Genomic DNA, 19,451 nt, shown 5'->3' with positions numbered 1-19,451 from the left:
GACCCCCTGGGTGGTCAGGGGGTGGGGGGGTGTGCGCAGTTCCCTTAAGGTGGTTCTGGTACACTCCCAGGGTTGTTTCCACTTAAACATGCTGAATGTAATATGTGGTTTTTGTATGTAATTTCAGAAATCTACAGAAAAAACAAAGTCCACTCATGTCTCTAAAAGGAAGTGTGCCTCTTGCAGAGACAGTTTAGGGGAAGCATGGACTAAGGTTTTGTGTAAAGAATGCATAGACTCCCTGGTTAAGGAAAGGGAATCTGAACAGCAGTCTGGTTTGGCAGCTTCTGTGAAGGAGCTGTCATCCACCTTTTCATCCTTTTAAAACGTTTTTTGAGACATTTCAGCTTCCCTCTAAACCCATTCAGCAGGATACAACCCCGTCTCATGCTCAGGGCTCTGCACCTGCCAGATCTTCTAATTTAGTTATGGCAGAGGAAATGTCAGGCCCTTCCGGGGTGGAGCTGAGGCAACCGGACAGTGGCACGTCTGACTCCCATGAGGAGTCAGAAGGGGAAGACCAGGACGGGGAGTCCAGAAAAATCTCCAGGTATAAATTGTCCCTGGATGAGGTGGAAGACCTCTTAGGGGCAATATATACAACCCTTGGTATACACGAGGATAAGAAACCCCTATCCCTCCATGACCTTATGTATAAGGGCTTGGGAGATCAAAAAAGAAAAGTTTTTCCAGTACATGAAGTTCTGGTGGAAACGATTAAAAAGGAGTGGCAGGATCCTGAGAGGAAACCCTTTTTTTTTAGCTCCCTTAAAAGAAGGTTCCCATTTTCAGAGGATCCAGGGTCCATTTGGAATAAAAATCCCAAATTGGACGCCGCCTTCTCTCAGGTCTCTAGACACACAGACCTGGCATTCGAGGATATGGGGGCCTTGTCGGATGTCATGGACAAGAGGATAGACTCACTTCTAAAAAAGACGTGGGATTCAACTGTGGGTAATTTAAAGCCAGAAATGGCTGTTACTGTGGTAGCCCGCAATTTAGAACATTGGCTTTTCCAGATTCAGGAGCATATTGAAGCTGGCACAGCCAAGGAAACTATCCTAGCTTCGTTCCCCACGATTCTGTGAGGAATCGCATACATTGCAGACGCCTCGGCAGAGTCAGTCCGTATGTCGGCCAGATCAGCGGCGCTGGCAAATTCGGCCAGAAGAGCGCTCTGGCTGAAAACTTGGCCGGGGGACACCGCCTCTAAGGTCAAATTGTGCGGGATACCCCTGACAGGTGATCTACTCTTTGGCCCTGGGTTAGAGACGGTCTTAGACCTTACAGCGGACAAAAAGAAGTCCTTTCCGCTTAAACGGAAAGCCCCAGCTCAGGCAAGGAAGGGGTTTCGTCCGAAAAAAGGCAAGGAATCTCCCAAACGAGGGAGGAAAACTTGGGACCAAAGAGGCAAGGGCAGAGGAAGGGCGATTTTTCGCCCTCCTGAGAAAGCCCGCAAAGATCAATGACTCTCTAGGCACGGTGGGAGGAAGACTGGGGGCCTTCCTTCCACAGTGGGAGACCCTCTCACCCAATCGATTTATCCTGGGGGTCATTAAAAGGGGGTATCTCTTGGAATTCTCAAAGCCCCCCCTGCAAAGGTTCCTTGTTACGCAGCTTTCCACCTGCACAGCAAGGGCCGAAGCTTTGGTAGACGCCCTGAAGGAACTGGAGATTCAGAACGTAGTTCACAGAGTACCAAAGGGGCAGGAAGGAGAAGGGTTCTATTCCCACGTATTTGTGGTGAAAAAACCCTCAGGGAAATTCAGGTTGATTCTGAATTTAAAACCCTTAAACAGGTCAATTTGCTACAAAAGATTCCGCATGGAGTCAATTTTTACGGTCAGGGCCCTGCTGCCACACAACGGTTACATGGTGTCTCTGGACCTCAGAGACGCATATTTACACGTCCGTATCGCAGAAACCTCCCAAAAGTTTCTCCGGTTAGCAATAGACCTGAAAGGTACAATACTGCATCTACAGTTTCAAGCACTGCCTTTCGGGCTATCCTCCTCGCCCCGCATATTCACAAAGGTACTGGCAGAGGCGTTGGCCTTCCTGCGACTCCAGGGGGTGTCAGTCATAGCCTATCTGGACGACCTGCTCCTATTTGCAGTATCCCCAGAACAGTTGATCAAGGACCTCGATCTAACAAAGCGGGTACTAACAGGGTTGGGGTGGCTGCTGAACTTAGAAAAGTCCAGTCTCATTCCCTCACAGCGCATTGTGTACCTGGGATACCTGCTGGACACTACGCTGTTGAGAGTTTTCCTTCCAAGGGAAAAGATTCTAAAGCTGGACAGAGCAGTTTTCTCCCTCCAGTGCAACCATCTGGTGTCAAAAAGGTCCATAATGTCAACGTTAGGCCTTCTAACGTCTACTCTTCCATCGGTGCAGTGGGCAGGATTACATTTTCGTCCCCTGCAGTCATATGTACTAAGAGTATGGGACCACAGTCAGAGGGATCTAGACACCTTAGTACAGGTTCCCCATCAAATAAAAAGATCTCTTTGGTGGTGGAGGAAGGAAGTGAACTTGTCACAGGGACGTCTGTGGCTTATCCCAGTCCCGCAGATCGTAACCACGGACGCAAGTGGCAAAGGCTGGGGGGCACATTTGGGATCCCTTCTAGCGCAGGGCACATGGAAGGGCGACGAACTGCGAAGGTCTTCCAACTGGAAAGAGCTGAGGGCAGTAGGCCTAGCCCTCAGATTTTTCAAAAAGGAACTCCAGGGCCACCATGTACAGGTACGGTCGGACAACTCATCCACCGTGGCCTATATAAACAAGCAGGAAGGCACCAGGAGCGGAAGTCTGTTGGCCCTAGCAAAGGATATTCTAAGCTGGGCCGAGTCCAACACCCTCTCACTCTCAGCGGTTTTTTTGAGAGGGGAGAGGAATATAATCGCAGATTTCCTCAGCCGGAGGAGTCTAAAGGAGGGAGATTGGGCCCTCAACCAGGAGGTCTTCAATCTCATATCCAAGAAATGGGGACCCCCGGAAGTGGATCTTTTCGCTTCAAAAGACAACGCGAAAACCCCCTGGTTTTTCTCCCTAAATGCAGGGGAAGGAGCACTGGGGGTGGACGCATTATCTCAGAATTGGCATTTCAGGACATGCTACGCCTTCCCTCCTCCGGTGCTGTTACCGGCGGTTCTGAGGAAGTTTCAACTAGAGAGCACCTCTCTCATTCTAGTAGCTCCACATTGGCCGAAAAGGGCATGGTTTTCAATCCTCAGTCAGTTAGCAGCGGAGCCGCCCCTTTTCCTTCCACCTCGAAAGGATCTTCTGTCGCAGGGTCCAGTCCTCTGCCCACAGGTGCAGCAGTGGAAATTAGCGGCCTGGCTACTGAGGAGGGTATATTAAGATCCAAGGGGTTTTCAGAGAGCTTAATCTCTACCCTCCTCAACAGTAGGAAAAAGGAGACACGTAGGATTTACAAAAAGGTCTGGCTCCTTTTCAACAAATGGTGCATAGAAAACTCCTTCTCGGTGCAGAGTCCCGTAGCTGTGTTGGAGTTTCTGCAGTGTGGAGCGGACAAGGGTTTATCTGTAGGTACCCTTAAAAGTCAGGTTTCAGCACTCAGTGCTTATCTGGAGAAGTCTCTGGCTACCAATCCATGGGTGGTCAGATTCTTTAAGGCACTGTCAAGACAGAGACCTGCCAGGGGTCCTCCCTTTCCCGGGTGGGACCTATCTCTGGTTTTACAGAGCCTTACGGGAAATCCCTTTGAGCCATTGGACAAGTGCCTGTTAAGGGAGCTTACCCTAAAAACAGTATTTTTAGTAGCAGTGACAACTGCCAGGAGGGTCAGCGAAATTGAGGCGTTATCAATTAGACCTCCTTTTTGTCTTATTTTGCCAGACAGGATAGTCCTTAAGACTGATCCAGCTTTTTTGCCTAAAGTGGCGTCAGGCTTTCACAGAAGCCAGGAAATAGTCCTACCCTCGTTTTGTCCCAATCCTTCAGGTGAAAGGGAACTAAAATTTCATTTTTTAGATGTAAGGAGGTGTATCCTACAATACCTAGAGATGACTAAAACAATAAGGAAGTCTGATTCTCTATTTATTTTGTTTTCTGGGGCCAGAAAGGGTCTCAGAGTGTCCAGACGCACGATTGCCAGGTGGCTTAGATTAGCTATTGGGCAGGCATATTCTTTAGCAGGGAAGGAGAATTGGTAATTGGTAATTGGTAAGTGCTCGATTATCCTCTCTATTGTGGCTGTCCTGAAATGACGAAAAGGGAAAATTAAAGTTACGTACCGGTAACGTTTTTTCCTGTAGTCTTTCAGGACAGCCCTAGTTACCCACCCTAAGCTTGGGGGGGTTTATTAAAGACCAGAACGCAATATGGTAATGATATTGATTGGTATGTTATTAATGTGTTCTTGTGTCTCCCCAGCTGGCCGGAGGTACTCTTGAAAGAACTGAGGTCCGGCAGGGGAGGAGAGAATTTTATGGGCTGGCGCAGTGTTTCCAGAGGAAGGGGAGGAGACTATCTCTCTATTGTGGCTGTCCTGAAAGACTACAGGAAAAGACGTTACCGGTACGTAACTTTAATTTTTTTACTTTTTGCTATAATAAATATCCTCCAAAAAATGTAAAACCAATTTCTTCATCAGTTTAGGCCAATATGCATTCTTCTACATATTTTTGGTAAAAAAAAATCGCAATAAGCGTATATTAATTGGTTTGCGCAAAAGTTATAGTGTCTACAAAATAGGGGATAGATTTATGGCATTTTTATATATTTATTTCTTTTTTACTAGTAATGGAGGCGATCTGCGAATTATTATTATTATTTTTTTTTTTTTTGTGGAACTGCGACATTGTGGCGGACAGACCGGACACTTTTGACACATTTTTGGGACCATTGACACCTATACAGCGATCAGTACTATAAAAATGCATTGATTACTGTGTAAATGTCACTGGCAGGGAAGGGGTTAATACTAGGATGCGATCAAGGGGTTAAATGTGTTCCCTGAGAGGTTTTCTAACTGGGGGGGTGGGTGGATGGGACTGACTGAAGGAGGAGAGTGATTGCTGTTCCTAATCACTAGGAACAGCAGATCTGTCTCTCCTCCCCTGTCAGAACGGGGATCTGTCTGTTTACATTGACAGATCCCCTTTCTGGCTCTCTGTGGAGCAATGGGGGGTGGCCGGGGGACATCGCGGCCACCCGCATCGGCTCCAGCGTAGCGCCCCCCTATCACTCTTAAAGTGACTGAAGTACACCTACGGCGATTCACCCAGGAGAACCAACCTGCCGCAATATAGTGACGGTGGCTGGTCTTAAAGTGGTTAAATACTACCAAAATGAAGTGCTATCTGTCTAAGAATTAAAAAAAAAAAAGTGCTAAAAAATTCATTTGGGTACAGTGTTGCATGCCAGAGTAATTGGCTTTCAAAGTGTGACAACGCTGAAAGCTGAAAATTGTCCTGGACTGGAAGGGGTGAAAGTGTCTGGACTTGGAAGCGTTTAAAATACCCATGTAACATCCAGACAGAATTGACACAAATATGATGACTGGAGGGTTGAACCTAAACATGCACCCTTGGGAACTGAACCCAGAACCTAAAAGCTACAGCAAATCCATTCTGTTTCATGAGCCACTTTGACATATGTCATTTATACAGCACACATTACTGTCTACTAACTGGAACAGGAATGCTAAACATGAATCTAGCTCCCAAGAGCACATTTTGTGCTTTCATTGTAGAATAATACAGGTGGTGAATATATATGCATCGTATCTTGTTCTCTTGAATGTCCCACGGGTACACTTTACATTACTATACAGTATTTTGTAACGGTTGCCAGCTATAGGTAATAATAATCTTCTGCAATGTAACAAAGCACAAAAAGCATTATAAAAAATGTAGTTTTTATGATTTCTATACTGCGTTTTTTATTTCCATTTTTTTTTTTACAGCATTCATGGATTGTCGACATTCACAGAAGAGTCCACCATGGCATTGCCTGCCTGTTTCTTCTTAACATTTGCACACCCAGAGCCAATGTTGTTGTCTTTAATCCAGAAGATTCAAAATATTACTGGTATTTAGTTTTTAAGACTATGTTCCGTCTGACAGGCTTAATAATAGAGGGGTGGGATCATGTGCTGAAGTTGTCAGCTGATTAAGTCCTAGGTTCACATGTGGCTGCGCTTTTCAGGCACGTTTTTCAGTGCATTTTGCGGTTTTTTTTTAATTATTTTTTTTTTCTCTGTTAAAGGCACTGTATATAGCTGGTTGCTAAGGAGGGGGCCCGGGAAGCTGGCCGACGTGTCCTTAGCAACCAATGTGTCGTCAGCTGTCAGTGGGCTTCCCTGCTGAAAGCTGAAATGTAAAAAAAAAAAAAAAATTTCTGGCAAAAAACCCAGGTCCATACCAGGCCCTTCAGGTCTAGTATGGATTTGGAGGGGACCCCCATGCCAACATTTTAAAAAAATGGTACCCTTATCCAAACATGTTGCCCGGCAGGTCAGAAAAGGGAGGGGATGAGCGAGCATTTGCCCCCCCCCCCCCCGAACCATACCAAGCCGCATGCCCTCAACATAGGGGGGTTGGTTGCTTTGGGGCAATGGGGGCTCTGCGCCCCTCACCGCAAAGCACCTTGCCCCCATGTTGATGAGGACAAGGGCCTCTTCCCGACAGCCTTAGCTGGTGGTTGTTGGGTCTGAGGGCGGGGGGGCTTATCGGAATCTAGAAGCCCCCCTTTAAGAAGGGGGGCCTCCAGATTTCACCCCCCCCCATGTGAATGGGTATCAGGTACATCGTACCCATTCACCAAAAAAGCAGTGAAATGTAATAAAAACACAAGAGCTGGTTTTTGACAAATCCTTTATTAATAGCTCTGTCTTCTCTAGCCGTCTCTTCCTGTCATCTTCTCCTTCCCGCCGTCTTCTCCTCGAGCTGTCTCTTCCCGCCACCGTCATCTCTTGCCGCTGCTGTCTTCCTCGCTGCCGGTTACCTGCTAAAAAAAAATAAAAAAAAGCTGCTCCTTGTTCTGTTGACATCTTCATCTGTTTTGTTGTTGCCCACTCTCTGACAACTCTTGTATAGCAATGGGGCATGGCCATCCGATGACATTACCTGCATAGCCCGCACCTTGTGACCGGCGGCGAAGAAGACGGCAGCGGGAAGAGACGGTGGCGGCAGGAAGAGACGGCTCGAGGAGAAGACGGCGGGAAGAGATAGCTCGAGGAGGAGACAGCGGGAAGAAGAAGATGACGGGAAGATCGAGTTTCCAAAGCGTGCAAAGTCCTTTCATTTATTAAGAGAGGTATGGACTCCAGAGAGAGAGATCATTTTGCTGTTGTACAAATCATTAGCAAGACCTCATCTGGATTATGCAGTTGAGTTTTGGGCACCAGTTCTCAAAGGATATTGGGGAACTGGAGACAGTGCAGAGAAGGGCAGCCAAACTGATAAGAGGCATGGAGGAGCTCAGCAATGAGGGAAGATTAGAGGAACTGAATCTTTAACCTCTTGAGAAGAGAAGATTAAAGAGGGATATGATCAACATGTACAAATACATAAGTGGTCCATATCGTGAACTTGGTGTTGAGTTATTCACTTTAAGGCCAGTGCAGAGGACTAGGGGGCACTCTTTGCATCTAGAGGAAAAAAGATTTCATCTCCAAATACAGAAAGGTTTCTTCACAGTAAGAGCTGTGAAATTGTGGAATAGACTCTCTCTCCATAGGTGGTTCTAGCAAGCTCAGTCGATTGCTTTAAAAAAAAGGCCTGGATTCTTTCCTAAATGTACACAATATAACTGGGTACTAACATTTTATAGGTAAAGTTGATCCAGGGAAAATCCGATTGCCTCTCTGGGAATCAGGAAGGAATTTTTTTCCCCTGCTGTAGCAAATTGGATCATGCTTTGCTGGGGTTTTTTGCCTTCCTCTGGATCAACTGTGAGTGTAGGTTTGTGTGTATATAGGATTGTATTTATTTTATTTTTTTGGTTGAACTTGATGGACTTGTGTCTTTTTTCAACCTGACTAACTATGTAACTACGTAAGAGACGGCTAGAGAAGACAGAGCTATTAATAAAGGAATTGTTAAAAACCAGCTCTTGTGTTTTTATTGCATTTCACTGCTTTTTTTGGTGAATGGGTAGGGGTGCGATGTACCTGCTACCCATTCACATGGGGAGGTGGGATCTGGGGGCCCCCTTCTTAAAGGGGGGGGCTTCCAGATTTCGATAAGCCCCCCCACCTGCAGACCCCGACAACCACCGGCTAGGGTTGTTGGGAAGGTGCCCTTGTCCTCATCAACTTGGGGGCAAGGTGCTTTGGGGTGGGGGCACAGAACCCCCCTTCCCCAAAGCACTAACCCCCCATGTTGAGGGCATGTGGCTTGTTATGGTTGGGGGGGGGGGGCGCTCGCTCATCCCCTCCCTTTCCTGACCTGGCAGCATGCTTGGATAAGGGTCTGGTATGAATTTTGGGGGAGGCCCCACAATGTTTTTTAAAATTTTATTGTGTGTGTGTGTGTGTGGTTGGTCCCCCCGGAATCCATACTAGACCTGAAGGGCCTGGTATATGGACCTGGGGGACCCCCGCGCCGGTTCATTTTTTTTTTTTTGCTAATTCTTTTTGCCTGAGATATATATATATATATATATATATATATATATATATATATATATATATATATATATATATATATATATATATATATATATATATATATATATATATATATATATATATATATATATATATATATTTTTATGTTCAGCTATCAGTGGGGGAACCCCACTGACAGCTAATGACTCATCAGTTGCCAAGGATGTGGCGGCCGGCTCCCCGGCCCCCTGTTTAGCAACCAGCTCTATACAGTGGAAAAAAAAAAAGAACCGCAAAACACATCAAAAATAATTGCATCAAGAATGCACCACTTGCGTTTCTGGTGCAGCTCCATTGAAGTCTATTAGCCGCAAATCGCGAGTAAAAAGTCCCCGACCCTTTCCAAAAATGCATCAGCCGCAAAACGCATAGATGTGAACTAGTACCATAGGAAACCATGTTAAATGGACTGTAGTGCATTTCTGCAAACTTAGAAACACACTAAACGCATAGGTGTGAACGTAGGGTAAAATTTTGTCAGTGAAGACAAGTGGGCTTTTTGCTTTTGGACTATACTGAGCTATGTATGAAGGAGTGGAGTGCTTGGAGGGTTGGAACAGTGCCATTTTCTTTGACTCTACAAGCAGTTGTGGAATTTCCATCGCACCAGACCTCTAATAGATACTTAACTGGAATATATGAGGAACGTTCAGCTTGCAGCTGAGGTTGGCTGTCCCTCCACTCCACGCACACCTAATTTTGGGGGGATGAACCTAGTATGCCCCTTCAGCTTGGTTTAGATGCTTCCCCTTTAGGGATGACTATATGTGCAACTGGGTGTTTAGGTAGTCTATAGTGATGTGGTTCAAGGTTGTATAACTGGTTTCTGCTTTTCTAGTGATGGACCCTCGACCTTACACTGTTGCACTAGTATGCTGTCAGTGATGTATGTCTGTCAGGAGGTTTGTGGGCCTCAGTCTTCATCTAATGTGCCACACAATTTATGGTCTTCTCATTTGCTGGATAATCTCCCCTTTTTTTTTTTTTTTTTTTTTTTTTTTTTTTAAGGATTGCTGCAATAAAGTTGGGCATTTGGTAAAGTGTGCCAAAGTTATTGCTCCAAAAACATTGTAATGAAGACGCCTGAATTAAATATTAGTCTATTTTAGTGACAGATGCTGGACCTAGTTGTAATGCTTAAAGCGGAGTTCCGACGAAAAAAATAAAAATTAAAAGTCAGCAGCTACAATTACTGCAGCTGCTGACTTTTAATATATGGACACTTACCTGCCCAGGGCGCCCGCGATGTCCTCACCCGAAGCTGATCTGTCCCTCGGCTCCCGGGTGGAGGTGCAGGCATCTTCATTAAGGCAATCAGAAAGTGAGGGGGGGGGCAGAGAGGGGACCAGACATGGCGTAGATAGCTGCGGCGATCTATGTCCGGAAGTGGGAGCAAATACCTGGATTGTACAGGTATCTGCTCCTCCTTCCCCCTTGAAAGGTGCCAAATGTGATGCCAGAGGGGGGGAGGAATCCGAAAAACAGAAGTTCCATTTTTAGGTGAACTCCACTTTAAGAAGATGCTGAGAACTTGTGTGGAGGTAAAGCGAGCAATTGACCCATGTTCTTGAGTTTTAGAATGTTCCCTGAGCTGAGGGTCCGAAGTGTGCCTTGTAAAGAGGTCTTCAATTTAGAGGCATAAGAATGTTGTGAAAAACACCCTGCATAGAAAGCTAACCTGGACAGCATCCAGGGTCCCTGGAAGATTATTTGTTCGAGAAGGAGCTGGCTGGTAATTGTAGAGAAGGCTTTGGGGATTTGGATGTCTATGCCTTGCAAAGACTTAAGCTGCATTCACACCTGAGTGTTTTGTTTTTAGGCAGAAAGTTGTGAGTTTTTTTGGTGCAATTTTGCACAGGTCAAAAGGTCACCAATGAAAAAAGCAGAAATCCTGTAATCTGCCCAAAAAGAAGCTCATATACTTTTTTAAGCTTCAGGCGTTTTTCTTCAGATGGAAACGAAAGTAAACTGCGCTTGTGTAAACGTATTAAACTTGTGAATAGCAGCACCACTGACGTGAGATATGATCACATAAATAATATATAGTAAAGTGTTGCACTAAACAAAATTATAAATATAAATATACATATAAATGTAAAACAATGAGTCCCACGTGTCTTCCAACTGACATCAGTGTAATGCCTTCACTTTGATAAAAAGTGCACGAATGATTGTTCATTCAATTCCTTCACCTTATGATAATCACCACCATAATAAAGGATGTACTCTTACCAGAGCGTATTGACCACCTATTACGGGGGGTCAAATAAGGCTTGTGTATATTATATGTTCCATCCACGCTTGCTGTTTCACATCAAAGAACAAGAGGAATTGTCCAGCAGTCACCTCCTGAGCGGTACTCCTCCGGTCCCGAAGCAAGATGTCCAGTGGGATGTGTCAATATAAAGATAAACACCAATAGTGTAAAACCCTTTAAAATTGGCTTTATTTAGGTAATGCATAGCATGTCATTACATGGGTACAATCTTCCTCGGTCCAAAAACGTTGTTTTAATCCAAATGCGATGACCAGAGATAAACCTTTTACCCTTTCTTCAGGTGACAAAGCGCTCAGATGTGAACAGGTGCCATTGAAATGAATGAGATTTTGCTTGTTGGGCATTTTTCTGGCGTCTTACAAGCTGAAAACGCTCGGGTGTGAATGCAGCCTTAAGGAATGGCAGTGGAATATGTGGAGTACTAGAGTCCTGTGTGACATGAGTTTCAGAAGCGTGAGCAGTGAACTGGAGCAGCAGTTGCTAAAATGTTTTTTTGTTTTGGATTGTGTGTGTGTGTGTGTGTGTGTGTGTGTGTGCGTGTGTGTGTGTGTGTGTGTGTGTGTAAGTAAATTATGCTTTTCTTTTTCTTTTACTTTTAGGCATTCCAGTTTTTTCAGCAGAACAGGCACCACTGCATGAATTGCTTATTGACCTAAAACTTAAACAGCCAGAAGTCCACAGAGAAATCCAGTTTGTTGTGGTATGTTTTTCCCTGTTTTTGACACTCCAGCCAAAACTTTTTTCGCCATTTATTATTCTTATTATTGCCATTGTCCCCATTGTGGGTGTTTTCACTCGCCCCTGTAATGGTGTTTGGTCCTAAAAGAGAATGTGAAGGCTGTTGCCAGCACAGGAAGTGACTAGGAATCTTAACGGGGATAATACAAAAAAAAATGGATAATGTTCTAGCTCTTCCAAATTCTGTTCATACCCAAAAAAAATAGTCTATCATTCCACTGTAAACGGATATATCATACAAGTAAGGTCTTTCAAACTTGTATAATTACTGTATATATTTAGAAGTTTCAATTTCAGCAGACTGAAATATTTGAAAGGGACCAATGTAATCCCTCAAGCTTTCAAAAAGCTCTTATGTGTGAAGAGATGCTGTTAAGTAGGAATACTTCAAAAACATATTTTACTTGTTTATTTCTATCAGTTTAGAAAATGCAAAGTGAGCGAACAGAAGAAAAATTTAAATCAAATCAATATAATTTGGTGTAACTACCATGTTGGGTTCAAACCAGCATCAATTCAATTCATCAACCTCTTTTGAAGAATCACAAAGAAATTGGCAACTTTAAGGACAATAGACACAGTAGTTGGTCAAGGAAACTTAATGCAACAGGTGAAAGACACAACATGCTTACTTCCCTTTGATGTCAGAAGATGTCCAGCAGTGCCATCAGCACACAACTGGCAGAAACAAGTGGGGCCCAGTTACATCCAGTTTCTCTGGCCAGAAGTGGTTTTCATGGAAGAGTTGTGGACAAAAAGCCATACCTCCGACATGGAAACAAGGCTAAGCAAATCAACTATGCACAAAAACATAGGAACTGGGGTGTAAGAAAAATGGCAGCAGGTGCTCTGAAAGAATGAGTCGAAATTTTTAAACATTTGGCTGTAGCCGGAGGTAGTTTGTTTGCCGAAGGGCTGCAGAGGGGTACAATAATGAGTATACGTATATATATGTTGTCTTGCTTTTGGTAAGCACTTTGATCCAATCAGGGTTCTGCACAGTTGTGTGTTGCTTTTCCTTCATTGACCAGTTAAAGGCTAGGAAGTGTCATGGACCAGGATGTATTGTGTAGCTGCTGGGAGGTCCAAGACCTGGATGTAATGATTGGCAGAGGTGTCTGTATCACAAGACTGGCTGAACAGATTACTGATTCTTTTTGGCAGGTAACTCCATTACATGTATTTTAATGGTTTTACTATTTTTTTTTTATTTTTTTTATATATACAATGGGTATAGAAAAGAACCATCCCTCCTTTTTAAACTCACATTTTGTTGCTTTGCAGCCTAAAATGAAGACACACGTTTTTTGTTTTATCCAGCTGTATTTACTCAGTGCAACTTATAACATACAAGTGAAAGATATATATAACACCAACTTTTCAGAAAAAGGAAAAAAAAATCAAGAACAGAATCACTGAGGGGGTGATCCTTTTAACAGTATTTTGTTGAACCACCTTTTACTTTAATTACAGCCTTTAGTCTGTTGGAATATGTCTCTACTAACTTTGCACATCTAACAGTGGCGGTGCGTCCATTAAGGGTGCACAGGCGCCGCCCCCTCTCTCCAGCCACCGCCTCTATGACCAATGGATAGATTCATGCATTGCATGAATCCATCCATGGCCACCGCTGCCACCCCCTATTTTTGGGCGCCTGAATTACAGCGGAGGGGGTGTTTCTGAAGCACCTGATTAGAGCCATATGCTCTAATAGGAGTAAAAAAAGTGACCTGCAAACGCCACACTTGGCGCTCGCAGTTCACGCAGGTGTGTTAGAACAGCAAATTAATATTCGCTTTTCTAACACTGAACCGCCTCTCCGTCAATCAGGTGCTCGTGTCTGTTACCCATCACCTGAAACAGGCGCTGTGATTGGACGCCTATCAGGAGGAGAGGACGGGAAGAGACACATGGACACCGCTCGCCGCCGTCACCCGCTGCCCCACCGAGACAGCGTAGGTGCCAGGCAGGGGGGGGGGTCACAATGGCTGATCACGATGGGCACAGTGGCTGCATACGATGGGCACAGTGGCTTCGTTTGGGCACAGTGAGGCTGCAATTGATGATTTTTTTTTTTTTTTCAGAATTTTTCAGTTTATTTGCGCCCCCCCCCCCCAAAAAAAAAAAAACATTTTGAGCACCAGCTGCCACTGACATCTAGACTTTGCAATTTTTGCCCACTCTTCTTTGCAGAACTGCTCAAGTTCAGTTAAATTTGATGGTGACCATTTGTGGTCTGCAGTCTTTCCTTGTCAAAAGAAGTTTGAGTATACAATGTTATAAAGATACATAAAGTAAGTTTACAAGGATCTATAAAGTAAGCTCATTGTTTTACAGTAGGGTTTATATAGGTAAATATCATGAAATTTCAAATATTAAACATTGGGTTCACGTAAACCTAAATTAAAGATATATATCATTTCCTTAGTTACTTTTGTAGGTATTTAAATGATTTATACCTACTATACATATTGTTTACAAGTAGAGTGTATATAGGTCAAATAAATTCTGATAATGAGCTTTAATCGTAAGGTGGAGAAAAGGAAAGAGAAAGAAGAAAAAGGGTTGAAAGGTAGAGGTATGGTCCACAAGGTTGTCCCACTCGTCAGTTTATTATTCTTTTTAGTTCTCTTTGAAGCCTTAGAATGGGTGTCTCTGTAAGTCATTTAATCTGTTACCATGGCAACAGGACAGAGTCATTGAAGTTTGACAGGAACTGTTGTTTTATCCAAGGATGCCAAAGTTTTTCAAATTTTGGAATTTGATTTTGATCGATGGCTACCATCTTAGCATTGGACATTGTATTATTCATTCTGTGAATTGTTTCTGCTAGTACCAATGTAGGAGATTTCCATGCCTTGGCCACTGTTTGTTTTGCAGCCGTTATTAGTTGGATCATAAGTTTGAATTGAGAGAGTGTTAACCATTCCGGTTTTAGATTAAGTAAAGTTAAATATGGATCTGGTTGTATTATTTTTTAAAATATTTTAGATGCAATCACGAAGACTTCCTTCCAGAAGGTTTGGATTACTGGGCACGTCCACCATATGTGTAAATATGTGCCTATTTCTGGGCATCCTCGAAAACAAAGAGCTGAGGTATTAGGTGAATATTTTGCCACTCTAGCGGGTACAAGGTACCAGCGAGTTAGGACTTTATAATGTGTCTCCAGTGCTAAGATTTTGGGTGAAGATGACTTAGATGTGAGCCATATGTTAGACCAGTCCGTGTCTTCTAAAGTTCGTCCCAGGTCCTCCTCCCACCTCTGAACGTAAGAGGGTCTATTAAGATTTGCTACTCCCATATAATTGATTATAAAGTGATGAAATTGTACCTTTAGCAAATGGATCTTTTGTACAGATTGATTCAAAAATGGATAATTGGGATAATGGTGTATCCCCCTTTAGGAATGGTGTATAGAAATTTTTGATTTGGAGATATCTAAATATCTCAGAGTTTGGTAGATCATATTTTTCTCTAAGCGATGGGAATGAAAGGAATGATTTAGATGCTATGAAGTCATTTAGTGTCTGAATGCCTGATGTTGTCCAAGCTTTAAAAGAATTTGGGTAGATCCATGCCGGATAAAAGGCCGGATTTCTGATAAAAGAAAGGAGAGGATTGTGTGGAGATTGTAACTGATATTTGGTTTTTAGTTTATCCCAGAGAGATAAGAAGTGTTTGGTTATGGGATTATGAATTTTAAAGCGGTCTTTAGGATCAAGCCATAATAAATTTGATATTAATAGAGGGTCATTTTCTGAAGCCTCTATAAATACCCATAATGGGATTTCCTGTTTTGCATGGTATTTGGACAGACTGGCCAAATGTGCTGCTCTGTAGTAGTTAGTAAAATTAGGGTATCCCAGGCCTCCTTTATTTTTGGGAAGATGTAGTGTGTGTATAGGTATACGTGGTTTAGAAGAGCCCCATATAAACGAAGTTGCTCTTTTTTGTACTATTCTCAAAAAATAGGAAGGAATTGGAATAGGGAGGACTCTGAATAGATAAAGCAATTTGGGTAGAATAGTCATTTTGATTGCATTAATCTTCCCTATCAAGGATAAAGGAAGTTGTGACCATTGTTTTATTAGATTTGTGATCTGTCCTAATACAGGAGGATAATTGGTTGAGAATAAGTCAGAATGAGATGCTGTTAAATGAATTCCAAGATATGGGATTGATTTTTCTGCCCATGTGAATGGGAGTGCAGCCCTAGCCGGGATCAATTCCATGTTTGTGAGTGAAATATTAAGCACTAGGCATTTCTTAGGATTAATCATAAGGCCGGATAGGGCTGCAAATTCATCAAGAGCTGGTATTAAGTTAGGACCAGAGACCTGTGGTGATGATAGAAAAAGTAATATATCGTCTGCAAATATACATAATTTGTGTGTAATACCTCCTACTTCAATGCCAGTTATAGTTTGGTTTGTTCTGATGTATTGGGCCATGGGTTCGAGTATAAGGGCAAATAATAAGGGAGATAATGGGCAACCCTGTCGGGTACCTCTTTCGATATTAAAGGCTTCAGATTTGTATCCAGCATATTTTATATAGGCTTTGGGTTTATTATATAATGCTTTGATCCATGTTAAAAAGTGGGGTCCAAAACCCCATTTTTGTAATGAATATTGCATATATTGCCAGGATACTGTGTCAAATGCCCTCTTAATATCGAGAGATAGAAAACATAAAGGGATTTTCCGTTTTTTAGCAATATGTGCCAATAACACTGCCCTGCGTATATTATCACCTGCCTGTCTATTTGGCATGAAGCCTACTTGATCTCTATGTATTAATTTTCCTATAATGCTATTGAGGCGTTTTGCTATTATTTTTGCTAATAATTTAATATCGAGGTTTAACAGAGAGATAGGCCGATAATTCACACAGGAAGTATCATCAGAAAGGGGTTTTGGGATCATACAAACAATTGCCATTAGTGTTTCTTGCCGAAAAGAATGTCCATCTAGAAGTTTGTTAAAAGTTTCAGTGAGAATGGGAGAGAGTATTTCTGAGAATGTTTGTTTTATAGTATAAAGCCGAGTAGCCGTCTGGGCCTGGTCTTTTGTTAAGTTTTAGGTCTTTTATGGTGTTAGCAACTTCATCTATAGTTATAGGCTCATCCAAACTGCTTTTTTGATTCTGAGATAACTCAGGTAAGGTTATTTTTGAGAAGAAGGATTCAGCCTCTGTAGGATTAAATTAATTGTTTGTCTTGTATAAAGTTGCGAGATGTGAGTGAAATTTATGGACTATTTTAACTGGATTACAAGTGTAAACATTTTTTGATAATTTCAAACGTATTGGTTTGAAAGATTTGTTAGTTGAATTTAATGCCTGAGCCAAATATGTACCTGGTTTGTTTGTATTCATGTAGAAATTGTGTTTGGAGCGTTTGAGGGATTTATCAACTGACTCAGTGAGAAATAGATCGTATTCCAATCTAGATTTTTCCAGATGAGATTTTGTACTCTGAGATGGATTATCTTGAAATGATATGTAGGCTGCATTAAAATTGAGTTCTAGTTTTTTTGCTAGATTTTTGCGTTCCCGTTTAGATAGTGCCATTTGTCTTTGTATTGTACCACGCAAGACAGGCTTATGAGCTTCCCACAGTTTTATTGGGGAGATGTCTGTTGTATTATTAATTGATATGTATTCCTTTAAAGCTTGTTCAATGGCCATCTGATGTAGTGGGTGTTTGAGCATTATGTCCGGTAAGTACCACGTTGGGTCATGCGCTTTTGGTATGGCTGAGGCTATAGTTGTGTATACTGCATTATGGTCAGACCACGGAATCGGAATTATATCTGATGCAATAATTTCTGGTATCATTCCTATTGTTAGAAAAATATGATCTATTCTGGTGAAGGTTTGATGAGGGTGCGAGAAATAAGTGAATTTCTTTTTCATTGGGTTACTTTCTCTCCATGAATCTACCAGATTGTATTTGGAAAGAAGTTGAGAAAAAGGTAATCTAGAGGTTATTTTGGATGGTGTAAAAGGTGATTTATCTAGAAATGGGAGGAGGACCTGGTTCGAATCCCCACACATTATCACTGTTCCTATTTTGTGTGTATTAATCACTTGTAATATATGTGAGAGGAATGGTGTAGGTTGTTTGTTAGGAGCGTAGTAGGATATCACCGTGATTGCTGTATCCATTATATAACCCATGAGTATCAGGTATCTACCTTCTGGGTCTTTAATTTCTGATGATAAGGTGAATGGTGTGGATCGGTGAAATGCAATTAGAGTTCCCCTTTGCTTGGTACAGGCAGAAGCCGTGTAAATTTGTTGATAAAAAGGAGAAATATATTTTGGAGTAGAATCTTTGGTGAAGTGTGTTTCTTGGAGGCATACTATGTGAGCCTTCTTGTTATGGAAAGTACGGAAGGCTTTGGTCCTTTTTTGAGGGACATTTATTCCCTGAACATTCAGGGAAAGTATATTCAGTGGTGCCATGGCAACAGATCAAATAGTTTTGACTTACTTTTTGTTATGCAGAGCTGACTGCGCAGATCAACCTGTGTGGACTGAAGAGATGAATAGATAGAAAAGAAACCAGTGAATTCTGGAGTAAAGAGTAAACAAAAAACATATGAGATTAGATGATACATTGTATAAATTATTTTTTGCAAGTAATCACAATTTACCCGTGAAAGAGAATAAATATCTCTCTCAGGGGAATAAGTGCCTTCATCACACTCCCACATAATATGGTTGGGAGAATGAGGAGGGCTAATGGGGTACACGGATCTTCCGCTTACAGGAGAGAAGTGCTATGTCAAAAGACATCAAAATGATGTTTCATTAATTGGAGTGCAGAATATAGTTTTTGTTGACATTATTTATTCCAGGGTGGTTGTATATGGTTAGTCTTGCACTAGGCTAAATAATTCAGTTAGAAAGGTACTGTTAATAACTTTGATATTGATGAAGATAGTTTGAATTATTTTGGGATTTTAACCCTTTTAGAGTAAACAATTACATATTTTATTCATATGTAACTGTTTAGATATGTTAACTCATAAAATTGAGGTTGTATTGCTTCAGATTAGAATAAACAAAAACATAATTCTAGGAACTAGTTAGGTAATAATATATTTGTTTTAAGAAAAGAAAGAAAAAGCTTCCATTACTTCTGGATTATTGAACATATTTGTCCTAAAAAGTAATAAATCTATTGTTATTACCTGATAATATATAACTGAACAAGAATTTCCTTATTTCACTTATATATTCTAAGGCTATATGAATCAGAAGTAATAAGAAATATAACTGGAATGTAACATGATCCCACACAGTGTGTGACTATCAGAATGCAGTTACATTCAGTTATAAATATAGGTTTTTTATAGAGAACCATTTCTTAGTATAATAAATGAAGAGATATCAGGAATTAGGATGTCAGTCCATTGAATCTTCTTGGTCCATGGATGATGTGGCATAACGGCCTCTTTTGTGAGAATGATGATTCCCATTTTGTTCTGAAATTTTCTGAGTGCTGCCTGAAGGTGAAGATGATGCCATTCTTCTGCGTGTGGGAGAGTTGCTGCTTGTGGGTTCTGTCAGATTTAATTTTAAAAGGGTTTGTTGTAGTTCATCTGCTGATCTGCTTCTGTAAATTGTACCTTGGTAGTTAAATCTGACTGAAAAGGGGAAGCCCCATTGATACACAATGTTGTGGCGTTGCAGTTTCATGGATCGTCTTTTAGTAATAGTAAGTTGGGATAGGTCAGCAAAAATTTGATAATTGTGTCCTTGAAAATTAAGTTCCTTTTTTTC

General features: G+C 42.0%; 1 protein-coding gene across 1 annotated transcript in view; it reads left to right on the top strand.

Annotated features, from left to right (window-relative positions):
• Positions 1 to 19,451, top strand: part of LOC141145980 (mediator of RNA polymerase II transcription subunit 1-like) — a 122,642-nt gene that overhangs the window by 82,650 nt on the left and 20,541 nt on the right. The window contains exon 12 of the mRNA XM_073632765.1: positions 11,519 to 11,619. Coding sequence (XP_073488866.1) covers positions 11,519 to 11,619 — 101 coding nt within the window. The remainder of the gene's footprint in view (positions 1 to 11,518; positions 11,620 to 19,451) is intronic.

This window comes from Aquarana catesbeiana, linkage group LG05 (genome assembly GCF_042186555.1).
Source record: "Aquarana catesbeiana isolate 2022-GZ linkage group LG05, ASM4218655v1, whole genome shotgun sequence".
Taxonomy (NCBI): Eukaryota; Metazoa; Chordata; class Amphibia; order Anura; family Ranidae; genus Aquarana; species Aquarana catesbeiana.
Note: the sequence above shows the minus strand (reverse complement) of the source record. Positions and strands in the feature narration are given on the sequence as shown.